Source organism: Chrysochloris asiatica, unplaced genomic scaffold, assembly GCF_000296735.1.
Source record: "Chrysochloris asiatica unplaced genomic scaffold, ChrAsi1.0 scaffold00165, whole genome shotgun sequence".
NCBI lineage: Eukaryota > Metazoa > Chordata > Mammalia > Afrosoricida > Chrysochloridae > Chrysochloris > Chrysochloris asiatica.
The window spans coordinates 4,186,052-4,208,435 of record NW_006408683.1 but is presented as its reverse complement, the minus strand read 5'-3'; the positions used below and the strand labels follow the sequence as shown (position 1 = coordinate 4,208,435).

The following is a 22,384-nucleotide window of genomic DNA, read 5'->3' as shown; positions in this document are numbered from 1 at the left end:
TTCTTCAATCTGAAATTGATCAAACATGCAATCAAGATATATTGATCATTACTGGTGATTGGAATGCAAAGGTTGGGAGCAAAGAGGAAGGATCACTGGTTGGAAAATATGGCCTTGGTGATAGAAATGATGCTGGAGAACGCATGATAGAATTTTGCAAAACCAATGACTTGTTCATCTCAAATACCTTCTTTAGACATCATAAGAGACTACTATACACATGGACCTTACCAGATGGAATACATAGAACTCAAATTGACTACATCTCTGGAAAGAGACGATGGAAAAGCTCCATATCATCAGTGAAAACAAGGCCAGAGGCAGACTGTGGAACAGACCATCAATTGCTCATATGCAAATTCAAACTGAAGCTGAAAAAAATGAAAACAAGTCCACGAGAGCCAAAATATGACCTTGAATATATCCCACCTGAATTTAGAGATCATCTGAACAACAGATTTGATACATTAAACACTAACAACCGAAAACCAGAAGCAATTATTCACTATTGAACCACAAGAGTCTTTTCCCTATCTCCTGTCATCAGCCCTGTCTAGACAGGTTGGCAACCACCAGTGTAGATTCTACCTTCCCCCGCGTCCTCTGAAACAAAGCTCCCTCTTGAAAGCTTGTAAGCCAGTCACTTCGAGCCTTTGTAGCCCCCATCCCTGTCAACTCCAGGAAAATTTTTATTTCATTTTTTAAAATCTTATACCCAGTGGCTTTTAAACAAGGTGTTTTTCAGTTTCCACACATTAGAATTTATTTCATTGGTTTTCCTATTGTTGATTTATAATTATATAACATTGTGATCAGAGAACATGCTTTGTAGTATTTTAATGTTTTTACATTTATGGAGCATTGCTTTATGTCCTAACAGGGTCTATTCTGGAGAATGTTCCATTTATAGTGGAAAAGTTGTGCTGTTGGGTTGAATGCTCTGTATACATTTATGAGGCCAAGTTGATTGACTGGGCTGTTAAGTTCTTCTGTGTCTTTGTTGAGTTTCTTTCTAGTTATTCTGTCCCTTTTTGAAAGTGATATATTAAAATCTCCCACTATTAATGTGCTGTTGTTGTCGTTGTTAGGTGCCATTGGGTCGGTACTGACTCATAGCGACCTTATGCACAGCAGAACGAAACACTGCCCAATCCTGGGCCAACCTTACTACTGTTGTCACGCTTGAGTCCATCGAAGATTCCACTTGGTCAATCCATCTAATTGGGGAGTCTTCCTCTTTTTCTCTGACCCTCCACCTTACCAAACATGATACCCTTCTCCAGTGACTGTTCCTTCCTGGCAATATGTCCAAAGTATGAGAGACGAAGTTTGGCCATCTTGGCCTCTAAGGAGCATTCTGGCTGCACTTCTTCCAAAGCGGATGTATTGATTCTTTTGGCAGCCTATGGCACTTTCAATATTTTTCTCCAATACCATAACTCAAAGGCATCAACTCTTCTACAGTCTTCCTTATTCATTGTCCAGCTTTTGCATGCATATGAAGTTATTGAAAAACCATGGCTTCTGTCAGTGGTAGTCCTCAAGCTGACATCTTTGCTCTTCAACACTTTAAAAAGGTCTTGTGCAGCAGATTTGCCTAATGCAATAATATGTCGTTTGATTTCTTGACTGCTGCTTCCGTGAGTGTTGATAGTTGATCCAAGAAGAATGAAATCCTTGACAACTTCAGTCTTTTCTCTGTTGATAAGAATGTTGTTTATTGGTCCAGTGGTGAGGACTTATATTTTATTCTATTAGGATTTGATTTATATATTTTAGGCTCTTTCATTGGGAACATAGAAATTTATTATGGTTAAGTCCGCTTGTTCAATTGATACTTTAATCTTGAGATGATGTCCTTCTTTGTCTCTTATGCTGGTTATTGCCTTAAAGCTTATTTTTTTCAAAGATTAATATTGCTACTCCTGCTCTTATTTAATTGCAATTAGTTTGCACAATTTTCCATCTGTTAATTTTTAAAAATCTATTTTGTCTTTTTGTATAAGGTGTAGACAGAATATTGAAGAATCCTGTTTTTCTTATCCATTCTGCTACTCTCTGTCTCTTGACGTATTTAATCCATTTATGTTCAGTGTAAATATCGATAGGTATGTATTGATTGCAGTCATTTTACTGTGTGGTTTGTGTGTGTGTGGTGTGGCTGATTTCTTTGTTCTGAATGCTTTCCTGTTCTGAGTTCATTTTTTGTGTGTTTTTTCTTGTCAATTTATCCTTTGTTTTATAGTTTACAAAATCTTCTTGGATTTTCCTTCTATTGATTTGATGTGAAGGTGTACTAAGTTTCTTTTAGGTTATCCTATACTTTATGAATTTCTTTCCCACTCTAAAACAGTTTATTTTATCCTGAAATCTGTCTGACCTCCTCACCACCTGGAACTCTGTAACTATACTTTTCCTTCCCTTTGCTTTGTAGTTGTCTTGATCATTGATTGACATCTCTGATTCCTTATTTGCAGTCTTGTAGTTTTGATCTACTCTGGACATTTCCATATCTGAACTGAATTCTGGTGGTGTGTCCATGTATGTCAGTCTCTGGCTGCTGTCTACTATTGTAGGTTTTCAGTCCAAAGAGTTTCCTTTCGTACATTTTTGGAAAGTTGGTTTGGTTTTAACAAAGTCCTTTCATTTTTGTGTATCTGGAAATGTTCTAATTTCACCATCATATTTGAGGGACAGCGTTGCTGTGTATGATTCTTGGTTGGCAGTATTTGTCTTTCAGAGTTTTGTATCTGTCTTCCCATTGCCTTCATGCCTACATTTTTTTCTGCTGAGAAATCAGAGCTTAATCTTAATGGGATTCTTTTTTCATCTTTATCGAGTTGCTTTGTTGAGTTTGATTATAATATGTCTTGGTGATATTCTTTTAGAATCTATCCTGCCTGGGGTTCACTCAAGTTCTTGAATGCTTATCTTCTTGTCTTTCATATTAGGGAAAGTTTCTTCCAGCTGCTCTTCAACTATATTTTTATGGCTTTCTTTGTCTCTTCCTATTCTGGTATTCCAATTACCCATAGATTATTCCTCTTCATTTTTTCCTACATGAATCTTAGGCCTTCTTTGGATTTTTTTCATTATTTTTCTGATTGTTCTAATGTACTCATATTTAGTATTTTATCTTCCAGTTCAATAATTCTGGCTTCAATTGATTCAAATCTTCGTCTTTAGCCTTTCAGGGTGTTGTCCATTTCTTATATCCTAGTATTAATCTTCTGAATTTCTGTTTGCAGGTTTTGTATTGTCTCCAACCCTTTATCTATTTTGTTTGATTGTTCCTATAGTACTTTTCTGAAGTCTTCTTTGTTTTCCTTGACCTTTCTGTCAATCGTTTGGAGGTACCTAAATATCATTCTCGTGGACTCTTTTTCCGGAAGCTTCAGTACCTCTTTTTCCTCAAAATTCTTTTCTAGCTCTTCCTCCTGGTTGTTTGTTTAAGCTACTCTGTCATGTTTTTTGTTGTTGTTTTGGTTTTTTTTTTCCTTTTGTGTGAACAGAGATTGTCTGTTGCTTTTGAGGCATTGTGGTGCAGTTGTATTTGTATTAAGTTGATGAATGTATGTTGGTGTATTCTTAGGCACTCACCAGCTGCTTTCTCTTGGGTGTGATCAAAAGATAAGCTTGTACACCATTCTCATTTTGCTATTTGTGAAGTTAACTTCTGGGTGAATTTAGGTGATCTTGGTTCTTGTCGTTGATCTGGTGTATAGCACCTGGTATTCACTCTGGCCCAATGATGGGGTTGAAGACAGTATGGATGTAGTTGCGCTGTTTGGCCACAGGTGCTGCCTCCTGTAGGGGGAGGCAAGAAGAGAAAACACTCCTACAAGTGAGGAGAACAAAGAAACAATTCTAACAACAAAAACTAGCAGAAAAATAATAAAACTGGAAAAAACAAGCATGCTAGGAAACAACAATGGAAAATTAAGCATGATTCTACAACACCACCTAATAGCCTCTTGCCTTCACAACTGCCTGAGGTGTTTCAAGATGATGACCCTCTCTGACCTATCACCAGTCTTCTCTTTTCTTTCCCCTTTTCTCTACCTCATAAGGCTGCTCAGCTGCTTCTCCTATTGAAAGCTAGTCCAGGGATAACCTGGGTCAGTTTTGAGCAGGGCCTGCTAGTACAGGCTGTTTCTGCTGTCTCCTCCCCCTTCAACTATATACCCAGTCATGGGGTCTGCATAGGCCCTTCCCTTAGAGTGTCCACTTAGATAGGTCTTACCTCTGATCACCAGGGTCGGGGTGGGGTTGCAAGAAACCAGACAGGAAAAGAAGAAAAAGAAAAAAAATCACACTTTTGTCTCTGTGAGTCACAAACTGGTTTCTGCAAAAGGAATGTTTTCTTGTCTCTCAGTTGCTCACACCCATTCAAAATGACTGCTGTGGTTCCTGTTGGCTGCCCCAAATCAGAAATCACCTCCTTTCTTGAGTCCATTCAACTCTCTCTCCTGGTAAGCATTTGATCCACATAGTTATCCCTTTATCTGAAGCTCAGAGTTCCAGGACCCTCCTCTGAATCTGTCTCATCTGATTTTCTGTATCTTTGCTGCAGAGTGTCTACACAGCCTTTCTGCCTACTCTGCCATCTGCCTCGACAATTGAAACCTTAAAAACAAAACTTCCCTGCTTTATTTCTTGCTGGAATAATAAAACCCATCTTGGCCACTGCTTGACCACTTCCTTTAGAAAAGGAGAATGTTGTTGTTAACTGCCATAGAGTTGGTTCTGGCCCATAACAACTCTGTATAGGGTTTCCGAGGAGCAGCTGGTGAGCTTAAACAGCACTTTGCAGTTCAAAGTGACTTTGCAATCCAGCGCATTAAACCACAGCTAAAGCTATACAACTTGACCTTACTGAAAGCCAACAATTTTTCCTCAAAACAAGGTCATTCCTGTGTGGGTAGGTACCAAGTATTCTTCTGATTACTGTGAAAAGGAGTAATCTGGTCCCTTTTCCAGCATTGGTAGTTTTTTTCATAAAGATCCCCCGAGCTCTCTTTTTGAACATTTCATTGTGCTTTAGGCAAATGTTTACAACAAGTTAGCTTTCCATTAAACAATTCATAACAAATTCTTCCATGACATTGAATGCAATCCCTAATGTGTCAGCACTCTTTGACCATTTTCACCTTTGGTTCCCAGCCCCTCCCTGACTTCTCATCTTTGCCTTTGGGCAAATGTTGCCCTTTTGGTCTCATATAATTGATTGTTCTAAGAAGCACATTCTTCACGGTGTTACTGTTTATTTTATAGACCTATCTATAAAACAGGTCTATAAAATAAATACAGGTGGTCTCCAGGAATGTGTTGAGTTTCAAGTTAGAGGGTCGTTGTAAGGGATTCCTTCCGTCTCTATCCGACGAGTAACTCTTAGAATTTGAATTTTGTTCTTCATTTTTTACTCTTTCCAATCAGAACCTTCTATTGTGTTTCTGATCAGAGTAGTCAGTAGTGGTAGCCGGACAGCATCTAGTTCCTCTGGTCTCAAGCTAGAGGAGGCTGTGGTTCATGGGCCATTAGTCCTCTGGACTTATTGCTTCTCTTATAGTCCTCTGTTTTCTTCACTCTCCTTACTCTGTATAAAGGAGCTGTGGTAGTGCAGTGGTTACGAATTGGGCTGCTAACCTCACAGTCCTCTGCTAACCTCATTAGTCCTCTGGACTTATTGCTTCTCTTATAGTCTTCACTCTCCTTACTCTGTATAAAGGAGCTGTGGTAGTGCAGTGGTTACGAATTGGGCTGCTAACCTCACAGTCAGCAGTTCAAAACTACCAGCTGTTCCACAGGAGAAAGATAAGGCTTTCTGCTCCCGTAAAGATTTACAGCCTCGGAAACCCTGTACAGGGTCGCTATGAGTTGGAACCGACTCCACAGCACATAACAACAACTCTGTATAAGAAGAGACCAAGTGTTGTATCTTAAATGGCTGCTTGATAATTTTAAGATCATAGAAGCTATTCACCAAACTATGATCTAGAACATTATTTTTATGAGTGATATTATAGCAGTTGACCTAGATGTCTTCTGAGACTATGGTCCTTAGCCTTCAATCAAATCTAGTAGCTCAGCCCTGCAAGGTGTTTGGTTATGTCTAAGAATTTTTTTAATGTGAATTGAGTGAAGGTTTTCAGAGCAGGTCACCAATTTTACATTCAACAAATCATGCACTTTGTTTCATGTTAATGATTGCCATTCCCTCGCTGTAACATCACCCATGCCACTTCCTTCCTGTGTTTTCCATTTCCATTCCTCTTCTTTCTTCACCCTTCTGAATTTTATCATTAGGTAAATGCTGCCCTTTAGATCTCAAATGGTTGGCCATTCTATGGTGTGTATACCTCATTAGTGTTGTTGTCCACCCTATATACCTACCTATTACTCAGCTAAAAATTGTGAAATAAGAGTGAGTTCCATTCCAGAGCTGAAGGGTAACCAAGGGCCACAGTCTCTGGGTTCCACCTAGTTGTTTTTTATGGCTTTGAGTTTTGTTCCACAACTTCTCCCACTCTATCTTCTAATGATCCCTTTCAGAGCCCTTGGTCATGGTAGCCAGGAGCCATCTAGTTCTCTGGTCTCATGATCATGGAGACTGATATTCACATGGTCCATTAGTCCATTGGACTAGTTATTCCAAGCTGCTTCCATTTTTATCTCTCTTCTTTCTTCTGCACATGGAGAGACCAATAGCTGCTCATTTGGAGTCCCGGTATGGTGCTGTGGATTAATGCGCTGGACTGCGAGGTCATTTTGAATCACAAGGTCAGCAGTTCAAGCTCAGCAGCTGCTCCTCAGAAATCCTATCAGGGTCTCTATGAGCCAGAACTGGCACTCCACAACAACAGTCGGCTGCTGGGACTTTTAAGATCCCAGTTGTTACTCACCAAAATAATATGGGGAACATTGTCTTTATGGACTATGTTATGCCACTTGTAAGTTTAAGACATTTATATAACTGTGTCCCCTATATGCAGTATCATATATATGAATATTCATACAATATATTCAAAAATCTTAAGGCCAGCAGTTCGAAACTATCAGCCGCTCTGTGGGAGAAAGACGAGGCATTCTGCTCCCGTAAAGATTTACAGCTTTGGAAACCCTGTATAGGGTCGCTATGGGTCGGAACCGACTCAACGGCACTTAACAACAACATATTTTAAAATATATGTACATATAGTCACAGCTATACATGTACATAAAGGAGCTCTGGTAGCATAGTGGTTACGAATCGGGCTGCGAACCTTAAGGTCAGCAGTTCGAAACTACCAGCCGCTCCGCGGGAGAAAGATGAGGCTTTCTACTCCCGTAAAGATTTACACCCTCGGAAACCCTGTACAGGGTCGCTATGGGTCGGAACCGACTCGACGGCACTTAACAACAACAACAACATACATGTACATAAGGAGCTCTGGTAGTATAGTGGTTACGAATCGGGCTGCTAATTTCACGGTCAGCAGTTCGAAACTACCAGCTGTTCTGCAGGATTAAGATGAAGCTTTTTGCTCCCGTAAAGATTTATAGCCTCGGAAACCCTGTGCAGCATTGCTATGAGTCAGAACTGACTCCACGGCACATAACAACAACATACATGTACATGCTGCATAGTGTGTAGCCCAGTACAACCTCCCATACTTATATGTTTTAGTGTACATGTCTACTTATGTATCTACTTACAAACTATTGTTTGTTATTACTGTTGTTGTAAGACTGTATATTTACAGTATTTACTGTTGTTGTCCTTTATTCTTGCATACCTGCCAATGCATTCCTTTGCTTTGGTCACATTGTGCTGACTTCCCCCCTATTGCATATTACCTTTCCCTTCACCAGATTTAGCATGCTGGGGGAACTGTAGGATAATCAGTGCCACAAAATTGGCAGTTCAAGCCTACCAGCCACTATGTGGGAGAAAGATAAGGCTTTCTGCTCCCGTAAGGATTTACAGCCTCAGAGTCAGACTTAGTACAATGGCACTTAGCAACAACAGTAACTATCTAGTTAGTGATTCTCTCGGCCTTGATAATCATCAAAGAATGTTCTTTCTGTATGTAAGTCTGTTCTTGACATTATAATATATGTCCTTTTGTGATTGACTCAGTTCACTCAACATAATGTTGTAAGATGTTTCATGGCGTCATCATTATTTTCTATCACTGCATAGGATTCCATTGTATGTACCACAGTTTGCTTATTCATTTGGCTTTTGACAGGTACTTAATTTGCTTCCATCTTTTTGTTATTCAAAAATGCTGCAATGAACATTGATGTGCATATGTCTATTCATGCCACAGCTCTTATTTCTCTGGGATATAAACCTAGGAATATATATCCTAGAAGGAGTCTTGGTGTGGCGCTAAGGGATAAGCACTAGACTGCAAGGTAGGTTTGAACTGCAAAGTTAACAGTTCAAACTCACCAGCTACTCCTGGGAAACCCTAAGTCGGAACCAACTCAATGGCACTTAACAACAACAACAATATATATCCTAGGGATTGTGGGATCATATGATGTTTCTATTTCTAGCCTTTTAAGGAAGCACCATACTGTTTTCCATATTGGCTATACCATTTTACCATCTAACTAAGAATTTATAAGCATTCCAATCTCCTCACAACCTTCCCAGCATTTGTTGCTTTCTTCATTTTTTGATCAGTACCATGATTGTACTGAGTGAAATGGTAATTTCATTGTAGGTTTAATTTGCATCTCTCTAAATGACAAGTGCTTGTGAGCATCTCATCATGTGTTTGTTAGCCACCTGATTGTCTTCTTTGACGAAGTGTCTGTTCATGTCTTCTGGTCAGTTTCTAACTGGATTGTCTTTTTGTTGTTGACCTGTTAAAGTTTTCCATAAACTTTACAGATTAGATTCTTGTGAGATATGACACTGCCAAAAATAATTCCCCAGTCTGCAGGTTCTCTTTTTACTCTTTTGAGAAATCTTTTGATAGCATAATTCGTTTTTAGGATATCCCAGTTATCTAGCTTATCTTTTACTGTTTGTACAGTTTTAGTTGTGTTTGATATTCTATTTGTGCCATTTTGAGTTCGTTTTTGTATACGGTATGTAGTATGAATCCTGTTTCATTTTCCTACAGATGGATATCAAGTTTTGCCACCATCAATTGTTAAAAAGACTATCTCTTTCCCATTCCAAGAATGTTGATCCTTTGTTGAAGACAAACTGTCCATAGCTAGGTAGATTTATGTTCAGATTTTCAATTTTGTTCCATTGTTCTTCAGCAACATGTCTGTTGCTGTACCAGTATCAGGCTATTTTGAGTGCTATTGCTATGTAATGGGTTTTGAGATTGGGAAGTGTGAGGTCTCCTACTTTGTTCTTCGTCAATAATGCTTTAGCTATCTGATGTCTTCTTTCATTTCCATATGAAGATTCGTTTTTTCATTTTGTTTAAAAGTGTTGTTGAGATTTGGATTGGGCTTGCATTGTATCTATAGATTATTTTGGATAACATTCACATTTCCCCAGTGTTGAAGCTTCCTATCCATGAGCCTGGTATGTTTTTCTACTAATGTCGGTTTCTTACAGTAGTGCTTTCTTTGTATGTCTTATACATAGTTAGTTATATTTGTTCCTAGGTATTTTATCTTCTTGATGGTTATTGTAAGTGGTATTGTCTTTATGATTTCTTTTTTGGAGTTCTCTGTTAGTGTAGAATAATCCAACTAATTTTTGTATGTGTATCTTATACTTTGCTACTTTGCAGGACCTCTTTCTATTAGTTTTGGTAACTTTCTTGTGAAACATCTAGGATTATTATCTGTACATAGGAACATGTACTTTACAAATATGGATCTGTTATGACCCTTTTTATCTCATTTGGTTGTAGCATCGCCCATCTCATTAAGGAGACCTTATCAATTTAGATGTTCTTTGTTTCTCTTTCTTGCCTTATTCATCTAGCTAGGAGTCCTGGTGTGGCACTGCAGGTTAATGCACTGGACTGCAAGGTTGGTTTGTACCATGAGGTCAGAGGTTCAAGTTTTTATCAGCTGCTCCTTTGAAGCCTTATATAGGGTCACTATGAGTCAGAACAGACTCGACAGCACTTTAACAACAACAACAGAACTTTCAGTACAGTATTTAACAAGAGTAATAATAATATTTAATAAAGAGCATCCATTCTTGTTCTAGTCTCTTTGAGAATGCTTTCAGTCTCTCTCCATTAAGAATAATGTTGGCTGTTTGTTTTATATTTGTTATTGTTGTTAAGTGCCGTTGAGTCAGTTCCAACTCATAGCTACCCTTTAATGGGTTTCTGAGGAGCAGTTGGTGAGTTTGAACTACTGACCTTGTGGTTCAACCCACCTTGCAGTCTCGTGGTTATCCTACAGTGCCACCCCCAGAACTCCAGTAGATCATATGTCAATATAAAAATAAAGATCATATCCCATTTGTCTTTTTAATCTCAGGGTTAACAGAGGGCCTACTTGGGTTCTTGTCTCTTAATACAAGCTTGCTGAATAGAAGAATACAAAGTTATAGCTCTGAGTTAAACTTTCTGTATGTAAAATGTGAAGAAATGAGAAAAAGAGAAGTTCCAGGCTTTGTCACAAGCCCCTTCAAAATCCAACCACAATTAGAAATGCAAATCAAAACAACAATGAGCTATCCTCTCACGCCAGCAATGATAGAAAAGTTCAGTAAATAGAAAACAACTAATGCTGGTGAGGGTGTAGAGAAACTGGAACTCTGCAAGTACTGCTGGTGAAACTGTAATATGATACAATCACTGTGGAAATGGTACAGTGCTTCCTTAAGAAGTTGTGTATAGGAATACCACTTGATCCACCAATCCCACTACTAGGTATATAGCCTAAAGAATTTAGAGTTGGGATGTGGCACTGTGGGTCAGTTTAAGGTCAGTTTGAACTAGAAGGTTGATGGTCTCTCTTTGGAAACTCTATACAGGGTCACTATGAGTTGGAACTGACTCAGTAGCACTTATCAGCAGCAAAAATGGTCATTACAGCAGTATTCACAACAGCAAAGAAAGTGCCCATTAACATATGAATGGACAAGAAAGCAATGGCACATACACATGATGGAATACTATGTAGCATTAAAGAATCACTATGAATCCGTGAAACAACTCACAACACAGATGAACGGGGAGGGCCTTACACTGAGTGAAATCAATCAATCACAGAACAAGTATTGTATGAGACTGTTACTAGAAAAAGTTACACACAGAAAGAAACAGTCTATGATGACTATGAGGGATGGTAGGGAAGGGGAGGGAAAATCACTAACTAGATAATGCTGTTGCTAGGTGTCATGGAATTGGTTCCAACTCATAATGACCCTTTATATGGTTCTGGGGTGTTAGATCTTTGCAGGAGCAGAAGGCCTCATATTTCTTCCACTGAGTGGCTGGTGGGCTTCAACCACTACCTTGTAGTCCACAGTCCACTGCTTATCTTACAGAGCCACTGTGGACATGTATTCATTAGGGTGCAGGGAAGGCCACATACAATAAGGGAGTGATCAGCACAGTATCGCCAAAGAAAAGGAAGACAGAGAGGAGCACAAGAATTAAAAAATACATAAAAATCCAACTGCACAGATGGCCAATTCTTTGCTTAGGCTTATGTGCAAGCAGTTGCTATCTTTATGCCTTTTGGGGGATATCTTTTCCGCATGCCAAAGGTATTTGACTATACAAACCAACTTTTCAGATCTCTTAACACATGCACCCTACTGGGCCCAGATGCTTGAGAAGTTTCACCAGGTGCCACATCAGTAAAATGGGAGCCCTGAGGTAGGAACACACACGGCTTACACACTGATCTGACTTGGCACAGCCATAGCCTTGTCCGGATGGCATAGTGATGTTTCTGACTGTTCGTTGCTCTTTGGGGACCATTGCTGTACATTTGCATCCAGAGAGAAAGTGTCTTTCCTCTGACCTGCTCTCAGATATTGTAAACTGTGCAGACCTGATTAGACCATGCCTTGTCCTTTGGGAGGCTCTGGGAGTCTCTCTGTCATCACATAGGAAAAACTGTGAGCCTTGGACAGGGCACTTGTTCTAGCCTCAGCCAGTGGCATCTGCCCTAGTAGTAATTCTGACAGTAGCTCCTGTGAGAAAAAAGAAAAGCTAATGCTTTAGAAATTGGGAAGTTAGGAAGTTCTGCAGAGACTTCTTTAGGTGGAAAGATTGTTACCAGCCATTGAGTGACCCCATGTACAACATAAGAAAACAGTGCTTGATACTGTACCATCTTCAGTGCTCAAATCCATGGTGGTGGCCAGTGTGTTATTTGAATGCCTTACAACCTCAGAGGCTTATTCCCAGGGACTGCATCGGGCAGTATTCTATTGTGCTTCACAGAGTCTTCATTGGATAATTTTCAAAGGTAGATCACCAGTCTTTCTTCCTAATTTGTCTCAGTCTAGAAGCTCCACTGGAATCTGTCCACCATAGGTGACCCTGCTGGTCTTTGAAGTACTTGTCACACAGCTTCCAACATCACAGCAACACACAAGCCACAACAGTATGACAAACAGACATACAGGTCGGGTGTAGGACAGAGAGATGTCCCATTATTTATTTAAGTACTTTTAGAAAGCCAACTATGTGTTGCACACTAGGTTCTAGATTTTCAGAGAGAAAAGAAATCATTCCTATCCATGCTATGCAGTTTGTCCAAGAAGTAGGAACCAGTAGTAGTATTTAGCTCATCTGGCCAACCCATTCAGTGAGATGTTTTGAAATTAAAAAAAAGAAAGAAAGAATACCAAAGAAATGGCCTAAGGAAGGTTTAATTTTTAGTTTTCAAATCTTCAAAAGTCCCTGGCAGGACATTGAGAAACTGTCCAGTTAATGAATGATCTTGCAGGGTTTAGTCTCTGAACTCAAACCGCATTTATCACATGTAAGAAATGAATAGCTATTTGTTACAGAACTATTTTATTAACTTAAATTGTGCAAAAGTTGTGCAACAATGGCCTATCTTTTTTTTTTTTTTTTCAAACAAAGTAAATATTACTGGAAACTCAATATTTCTTCATTCTTTTTCAAGAAACATATAATTCCTGCGTGTCATTTTACATTAAAATTTCATGGACTCACTCAAAAGTTATTAAATGTACGAATTGTGGTCTTTCTGTATCATCTTTTCTCAGACTTGTATCAGTAATAGAAATCATTCTTAAACTTAATTCTCTTTTAATACTTTCCAATTACCAAGTGCTGTTCTTTGTGCCAAGAGCCGATTCAGTTGTTATATTTTGTGAAGACTGTGGGTTCATATTACTTTAAACCACACAAGATACCCAGAAGGCATTCTAACAGAGTTGCCCTCATCACCCTGCTTAGAGTTGGTTCTACTTGATTTCATAAGTATATCCCTGAGCATCCCATGACACATGTGCTTGATGAAACTCTTTCAAGGTTTCCATAGTTGGTGACATGTGAGTGATCTACTTTAATAAACACGATCTTAGACAGGTATCTTTAGCACCATTAGCACAGGCAATCCTTGGTCATGTTTATTGTCAAGATCATCAGAAGAAAATCTAATATTGGAAGACTTTTGAACCACAGATGCCAAAAAATATTAGCTAAGATCTAAGCTGAGAGAGTCATTGCTTAGGGGATACTGAGTGTCTGGTAATAGTGTTAGAATAACTTGGAAAAGGATAGTAGTGATATTTATACAACATGATTGATGTCACTGAATTGAACTGGCAAAATTTTTGTTACATATATTTTTAACTGCATAAAAAAAAATCAACTAAGTCGAAAAATATATTTTACCTAAAAATAAAAAAGAAGGCACTTTCCAAGAATGCAAGTCACAGGGAGTTGCTGATACTTCCAGGATTTCCTTTTTTCCCTGACAGTTCTACCTGGACTTGGAAGAATTTTCTTAGAGATGAAAGGGAAGTGAATTCCAGACTGAAAGCCTGGTTAAGCATGGATACAGGAAAGCTTCACAGGTTGTTCAAGGAGTTGTAAGTAGTATGGTCACCCAGAAGCCACAGTACATGGAGGGACATGCAGGGGGGCAGCCAATGATTTTCTGTAGCTGCCTCCTCACTGGGCTTCCCAGCTCCAGATCAAAGTCACCAATTCATCTTTATTGTTGCTCCTCATGTGATAAGCAAGAGTCCTCCCAGACTCTTAGCCAGTGAAATAACACATGAATTAGAATCATGGTCATGCCAATCTACAGCCCCTCATACAAGCACCAAGGCCCTCATCTCAGAGAACAGTGGACTCTGGAAGTGGCAACCATTCTCATTATCCTCAGTGAGTCTCCAAGAGGCCAGTGGATAGGAGCAGGGGTACGATGATAAAAGAAATGTAAATAGATGGGAATCTAGTTTTGCACTTCACACTGCTGACTTCAAAGTTTATTGCAAAGAAAGAGATGTGAGCATGAATTTACACTAAGGAACACATTTAATCATCTAATGCATCTTACCTAGAACTGGCCAGAATCCTTCCAGACATGATGATGTTATCTTGCCGTTGGCCTCGCATAATTAGTGTATTTTTATCACCTCTCTTGGAAGCGTTCACTGATATTCAGTCTGACTGAGCAGAGAGAGATGAGACCATGCTGACTTTTGTGTGCACAGGATCAGAATAAAGTCAAGTGAATGCAAATGCAATAACTGCTCAGGACTCATATTTGCATTTTGTCTGTTTATTCTGTTTTCATAAAGAGAAAGCCTGGAATTGGCTAAAACAAACTCTGGAGCCTAGGTAGTCATCAAGCCTAGACTCTTGGCGTAATCTTTTTAGACTGGTGTTAGAATGTGGCAGGAGAGAAACTTACAGTTTCCAGAGCTGGGAATGAAAATCCCACAATTCATCCCCTACCCACATCTCTTCTTTAGGGTATTGTTGAGAGAATGCGTGAAAAAAAGTAGATGAAAACCTTCCAGATATTTTTCTACCTTTTTTTCTAAGCACATTTCTTTGGAAAGAACTAGAAATACACTTGAAAATTTTCAAAGGCCAGTTCTACACAATTCTAATGTTGATCAAAAGGAAGATCATAGATTCAGTTCTAGAAAAAAGCCCCATCAAAATGACACAGTAAACATTATAACTCATGGAAATGTATAGAAATGTTCTAGAAATATAGGCTTATCACTATGGAGATGCAGGAGGTTGGAAGATGGTATAGTTAAGGCAATGGGAAGGATTTGAGAGAAGACACATGACAAAAACAGGACTAAAATGAAATGAAATCATTCATTCATTGTATCAAAGATTCTTTTTGTGACCTTCATTTTCTTTCTTTTTGAGACGACTTTTAAAAACCCATAAGTGAAGACAGCAGAAATCAGGGGAAGGGCTCTAGGTTACCATGACAACATGACTGTAGACTGTTTTTATGACCCGTCAGTCCCTAACCCCCTTCTGGATTACTACAGAGGTTTCTGACATTGGATTTCACACATGTCCCTAAACAGAGGATGATTTAAAGTTCAGGAATAACAAAGTTTCTAAATAGTACAATGAGTTTATCTCTACTCAGAAGATATCTAATGGTTATAGTGTAATATAATTGATTTCTACTTGTCTATAAGGTATACTGAGTTGCCCTCTGAATTACTGTTTTTCATCAAAGGAATGACATTTCTAGCTCCTGATGAATCTAAATGTAGGAAACATTTGCAAATCATTAATCTGATAAGGGCTTAGTATGCAAAAAATATAAAGAGTTCTTACAACTTAAAAACAAAAAGAAAAATAACCCCATTTAAAAATAGGCTAAGAACTAGAAAAGACATTTCTTCAGAGAAGATGCACAAATGCCATTAAGTACATGAAAAGATGTTCAATGTCGCTAGTCGTTAACCTCACTCCACTGCCATCAAGTCAGTTCCAACTTTGCAATCCTAGGGTAGATAAGTGTTTCCTAGGCTGTAATGTTTATGGAAGCACACTGCCACATCTTTCTCTAATGAAACAGCTGGTAGATTCAAACCGCCTGCCTTTCAGTTTGCAGCCAAGCGCTTAAGCACTGAGGCACCAGGGCTCCTTTCATTAGTCATTGTTGTTGCTAAGTGCTGTCGCGTTGTTTTCAACTCATAACAGTCCTATATAGAGTTTTTGAGGAGCAGCTGGTAGGTTTTGAACCACCCAGCTTGTGGATCAAAGTCCAATGTTGACCCTGCAGTGCCATATCAGGAGTCATTAGGCAAATGCAAATCAAAACTACAGTGAGGTAAACGTTACACCCACTAGGATGGTTATAATAATTTTTCAACAGCAGAAAGTAACAAGTGTTGGCAAGAATATGGAAAACATTGAATCCTCATACATAGTTTGGGGGGGTTATAAAAATGTGGTTCAGGAACCACGGAATAAAGTTAGACAATTCCTCAAAATGTTAAATATAGAATTACCATGTGACCCAATAATTCCATTCCTAAAAGAATTGGAAACAGGGACTCAAACAGATATTTGCACATCACTATTCATTGTGACAGTATTCACAATAGCCAAAAGGTAAAAACATCCCAAATGCCCATCAATGGATAAATGAATAAATTGTGTTATGTACACACAATTCGGTCCTTAAAAGAATGAAATACTAATACATGCTCTCACGTGAATGAACCTTCAAAACAACATGCTAAGGGAAGGAAGTCAGTCACAAAAGGACAAATATTGTATGATCATATTTATATGAAATGTCCAATATAGATAAATATAGAAAGTGGAAACACAAACTGGTGGTTTTCAGGGACTGGAGGAGGGTAAATGGAGAGAAACTCCATAGTGCATAAGGGTTTTATTTGAAGTGATGGAAGTGTTTTGAAGTAGAGGTAATGATTGCATAACACTATGAATTTACTAAAAGCCAGTGAATTGTTCACTTCAAAATGATTCACTTTTTGTTAAGTGAATTTCAACTCAATAAAAAAAATTTAACATCATTCTCCATGATCCAAGGTGCTGCCCATCTACCACTACCAACTGCTCTGAAAGGGATCACATTAGAAGATCCTGGATAGAATGGGAGAAAAATGTATAACAAACCAAAAAAAAAAAAAAAAAAAAAAAATCATCAAATGACCAGGCTTACTGGTTGGATAGAGACTGTGGAACCCTGAGACTATGGCTCTTAGTCACCCTTCAGGTCTGGAACTGAACTTATCCTGGTGGCTCAGTTTTCAGCCAAACAGTTGTTGTTGTTGTTAAGTGCCTTCGAGTCGGTTCCGACCCATAGCGACCCTGTACAGGGTTTCCGAGGGTGTAAATCTTTACGGGAGTAGAAAGCCTCATCTTTCTCCCGCGGAGCAGCTGGTAGTTTCGAACCGCTGACCTTAAGGTTCACAGCCCGATTCGTCAGCCAAACAGTAACAGGTCTATAAGGGGAATAGTCATACTAGGGAGGTACACACATCTTAGAAACATCAACCATTTGAGATCAGGAAGTTAGCATTTACTCAAGGACAAAGTTCAGGAGGGTTGGGAAGGAAGGAGGAATGGAAACAGGAAACACAGGGAGAAAATCAGAGAAGTGTTACTTTGAGGGAATGGCAATCAATGAGATGAAGCAAAGTGTGTATGAATGTTGAATGTAAAACCAATGATCTAGTCTGTACACTTTTACCCAATTCACAATAAAGTTTCCAAAAATGTATTTTTTAATGTAGGACTTTGTCCTCTGTCCCAGAGCTATTAAGTCATAAACATTGGCTGACTACTATAAAGAAAGATCACAATAAAAGTAAAACTCCTGCCCTCAAGGTTCTTGGGATCTTAATGAGAAAAATCATGCCAAGTCTGAATAAAGAAGAGGTGTTAAGTTGTGGTAGGAAGAGGGAGCTTAGTGTGAGCTTACCTGGTCAACCATTATCGGATGAGCAGTGGAAAACATAATATTGTTAGCTGCCACCAAGTATACCCTAACTCATGAGAACCCCATCTACCATGGAACAAAATGCTGTGTAGTCCTGTGCCTTCCCTATGATTGGGGTTTGTTTGTTGTTGTCACGTTTTTAATATGAATTGAGTGATGGTTTACATGGGAGAATATAGTTTTACACCCATTGCTTCCACTGCAATGATACAATCTCCTCAGTGCATCATCATTCAACAGTATTTGCTTCCATTCCCTCTAGGTCTTTTTTGAGGGGGTGGGGTGAGGGATGTACACAGAAACACTCAGGAATATGTAATCATTTAAACAGCCAAAGGGCACATTTTGCAAGCCTGCCTCCTGACCTCCAGCAGGCAGCCTTTCATAAGTCTAGAGTCCAAAGCTGCTCTCTCTTACCATGTCCTCAGCTCTGCCTCCATCTCTGGTGTCACTGCTTCTCTGGATAAGGTCCCACAATCCACTTGTGCCCTTTTCCCTTGATGGTCCTAGGGTCCTCTGTTCCTGGACTGTAAGATTAACTACTCCCCCCTTTTTGTTATAAAACTTTTACCTTTAAGGTTGTGACAGTCACAATCCATCATGATAACAATTACTTACTTTTGAATCATAAGAATCATATCCCCACCTCCTTTCACCAGACCTATCTAGACAGGATGAAAACTATTCAGTGGGGACTCTTTCTGCCCTTGCACAATCTTAAACTAAATTCCCTCTTGAAAACTTGTAAGCCAGTCACTTCCTGCCTTTATCATCCCCCCTCACTATGATTAGTTTTTCATTGTTTATTATCCTATTCATTTTCTGATCTCTTGTGGTATCTAATAAAAGGACTTAATTATTTTTAAAAGGAAGACATTTTTCCAAATCTCATTTTAGAAGGTATGTGTATTTGGGCTGAGGGGAAGTAGAATATGTGTGCATGGAATATGGCTATTTGAAAATCTGGCACAGCCCTTCTCCAGACCATATTCAGGTCTGCGCTGTCTCCAGTCCCTTTCTACTCCACCCAGCCCGCCCTCCACATCACGGACTCTGTCCATTTAGTCTCAGATCTCTCATTTTTTGTCCACTTTGGCACTGTGCTTCAGGCCAAATTGGCAGCTAGCTTAACACTGGTGTCTTCTTTTTCACTTGCTTCAGTCCTGATACAAAGGGTTGAGCTGCATTTGTGCTGACCTGGAAACTCTGAACATTTTTATTTTCTTACCAAAGATGCTGGGTCTCCCTTGCCATCTATAGGATGAGGGTGGAAAAGCCAAAGCATTGCATCTGGTATGGCACTGTAGGATAAATGCAGGACTGCAAGGTCTGTTCCAACCACAAGGTCAGTGGTTCAAACTCATCAGTCGATCCTCAGAAACCCTAAACTGGGCCGCTATGAGTTGGAACCAACTTGAAGGCACTTAACAGCAACAACAACAATGTTGTAGATTCTAGGGAGCCCAAGTGAGCCTTGCAACAATTCTGCCAGGTTTCTATCAGGAGAGCTACAATGCTGGTTGCTAAGCAACATGCATGCGGTGACTTCTTCCAACAATGTGGCCTTTGGAGGGGAGAATCATTTGTCCATCTGATTGACTCGTGAATAGGGAATCATGTGGAAACACAGGGCAAACAGTTTGATAGGACAAATGTTTCTCTAGTCTTTGGCATCTTTTTCTGAGGACTTATTCAGGATCCAATGGAGAAGCAGTGTATGCCATCATCAGCGCAATTGAATAACAAGCTGTATCATCAGGAGCTCCCTAGTATGATTGCAGCGTAACACTCAAAGACCCTACCTTCTGCTCCCCTTATTTAAGTTGCATCAGCCAGTGTCTCTGCAAAGAACGTTTGGAGTAGAACTTGACTTCCACTGACTGTCAGTTCTGCTGATATCTGTGGCATCCTGCTGGATACAGTTTGAAGGGCGCTCAGTGTTCACAGCCAGGCCCTACTTCTGCTCCAAACTCCTTACCTCTCCCGCCCTCCTATCACTTTAGTCACTGACTGTTTTGCTTGAAGGGAAGCACTGAAATATTTTTAAATTGGCCTGGAACTGAGCCATAGTGAGCCTAGTGTCCTCAGATTGACACCTTAATTGGTCCCAGATGGAGAGGGGAAACTATTACTCTCGCACTAGAGCCTCCCCTCCAGGCCTGATGGAGGTCACGTGTGAGATGGTTCCTCCTGTCTCCGCAGCCTAATCTCTGCAGACAGTGGCTGGCATCTCACACAGCCCGCTGAGCTAGATAGTCCTTCTCCAGGGAGTTCTGCGGAGAGGGGGTGGCTAACTCAAAGAAATCACAGCTGAGTGAGGGACGTGGACACAGATGCGAAGACAAACCCTTCTCACCTGAAATCATAAATACAACACAGATACACAAACACACGACACAGAAAACAAAGAGGACATCTCAGCCTTAAGGATCAGGACAGAATTCAGAGGGAATGATGCTTGGCAGCAGTTGAGAGAATGCATGTTGATGAAGTAACCAGAGGCCCTTTAAAAGCAAGGAAGAAAGAACTTTGGGAGCAAGTGTGTTATTAGCTATCATTGAGTTGGCTTTGACTCATGTTGATATTGTGGTGCTGTAGCATCAGCACTGGACTTTGAAACACAAGATCAGCAGTTCAAACCCAGCAGCTGCTCTTCAGAAGCCCTAGACAAGGTTGCTATGAGTCAGAAGCGACTTGATGGCACTTAACAACAACATGTTATTAGCAATCATTGAGTTGACTCTGACTCCTGGTGGCATTTAGTATAATAGAACAAAACATTGTCCAGCCCTGTGTCATCTTTGGTCATTTTTATGTTTGGACCCGCTGCTGCAGCTACTGTGTATATTGAGTGTCTTCTAGCCTAGGGGGCTCATCTTCCGGCACTATATCAGACAGTATTCTGTTGTGATCCATAGGGTTTTTGTTGGTTAATTTTTGGAAGTAGGTTAACAGGCCATTCTTCCTTGTCTGTCTTCATCTAGAAACTCTGCTGAAACCTGTCCACTTTGGGTGGGCACCACTGTGTGACAAACTGATGGATGGATGGGTGGTGGTAGGGCAAGTCTAAGAATGGAAAAAAAGAAGTTATTCCTTCTTAAAGAGCTTAAGATACTGTTTGTAGACCCCTGGGTCTCATCACTACCACACAAGGAACTGACCCCTTATAGCTCCTGCAAAGTGCCCAGGGGAGACCATTCTAAAAAATGAGTACTTGGGCCTGTGTATGTTTATTCACTAGCAACTAGTGAAAGAATGAATATTAAAAGAGTGACAATAAAGTGGTTGTACCTCTGCACACACCATAAACATATGGATCATCAGTACAAGTTTTTGGTTGGGTGACTGTCTTTTTGTTGCAGGGACTTGCATGTACACAAAACTCAAAGAGAAAGGCTGTGTGTGCTGCTAGCATGCCGAATCTCTGGCCAGAAAGGTGTTTTCTCTTGACCTCTTCCTCTCGTTTATATTCCCAGGCCTCCTTATGTGCCACATCATATGCATACACACAGACACATTGGAATACCCACTGCAGCCAGGACAGCAGAGGTGCCAAGGGAGGTGTTTTGCATGAATTCCATCCTTAGGGTTAAAGCACTAGCTCAGCTGCCAAATACAAATAACTCCATGCTGGAAAATGATGCTAATTAGTATGCCATTAAAAAATGGAGGGAAAAACCTACAACAACAACAAAAAAGCCACAGAGACCGGAAGCCATACCCTGACAGCCAATGTGAAGCATTGCCCACTAATGCAGTCTTAATTCACTTTGTCGTGCAGGGACAGCAAGCTCACCATGTTGCTGCGGGAATCCCTGGGGAACATGAACTGCCGCACGACCATGATAGCTCACATCTCAGCAGCGGCAGGGAACTACGCAGAAACCCTGTCCACCATCCAGATTGCATCGAGAGTCTTGAGAATGAAGAAAAAGAAGACCAAGGTAAGGACTTTTCAAGGGGCAGGGTGGAGAAGAGTGCTGCAGAAGCCCTGCCATGGTACTAAGTCAGAACGAGCCAATCAGCATTTCCTATCCCCATGTGCCAGGGGCATGTGTTGCTCTGTGTGCGCCTCAGGAATGGAGAACTTTCAGGCTGGCTGACACAGAGGGATGACTCCGGGTCTGTCCTCTCCACAGAGCTGGTGCCTTTCAATCACTCTGTCTGTCTGACATGGGGAGCACTTGGCCCACTGTAAATGTTGTAAATGTGTTGCCACTTTAAGGTGAAAATTTTGGGAGGGATAGGAAAAAGCCACGTTTTTCCTCTTGCCTGTCTCGTGTGATGTAGATGAATACAGTGTCCTTCAAATGGGTGACTCCAAAGTGGATTACTAACTCATGACCCTAATTCCTCTAGCATTTCCAGAAGTCATTTCCATTTTGCTGGCTTTTTAATTTAACGGTTTAGGGTTGATACTAAGACCCTGCTAAAAATCACAGGGTTTATTTATTAAGCAACAAAACCAGGACCGTAGTAGCATGACACGAACATTTGACTCAATCAT

The 22,384-nt window shown here is 40.1% G+C and overlaps 1 protein-coding gene across 1 annotated transcript in view; it reads left to right on the top strand.

Annotated features, from left to right (window-relative positions):
* The window catches only part of KIF26B (kinesin family member 26B), an 807,257-nt gene that overhangs the window by 749,005 nt on the left and 35,868 nt on the right, over window positions 1–22,384 (top strand). The window contains exon 11 of the mRNA XM_006871272.1: window positions 21,659–21,821. Coding sequence (XP_006871334.1) covers window positions 21,659–21,821 — 163 coding nt within the window. The remainder of the gene's footprint in view (window positions 1–21,658; window positions 21,822–22,384) is intronic.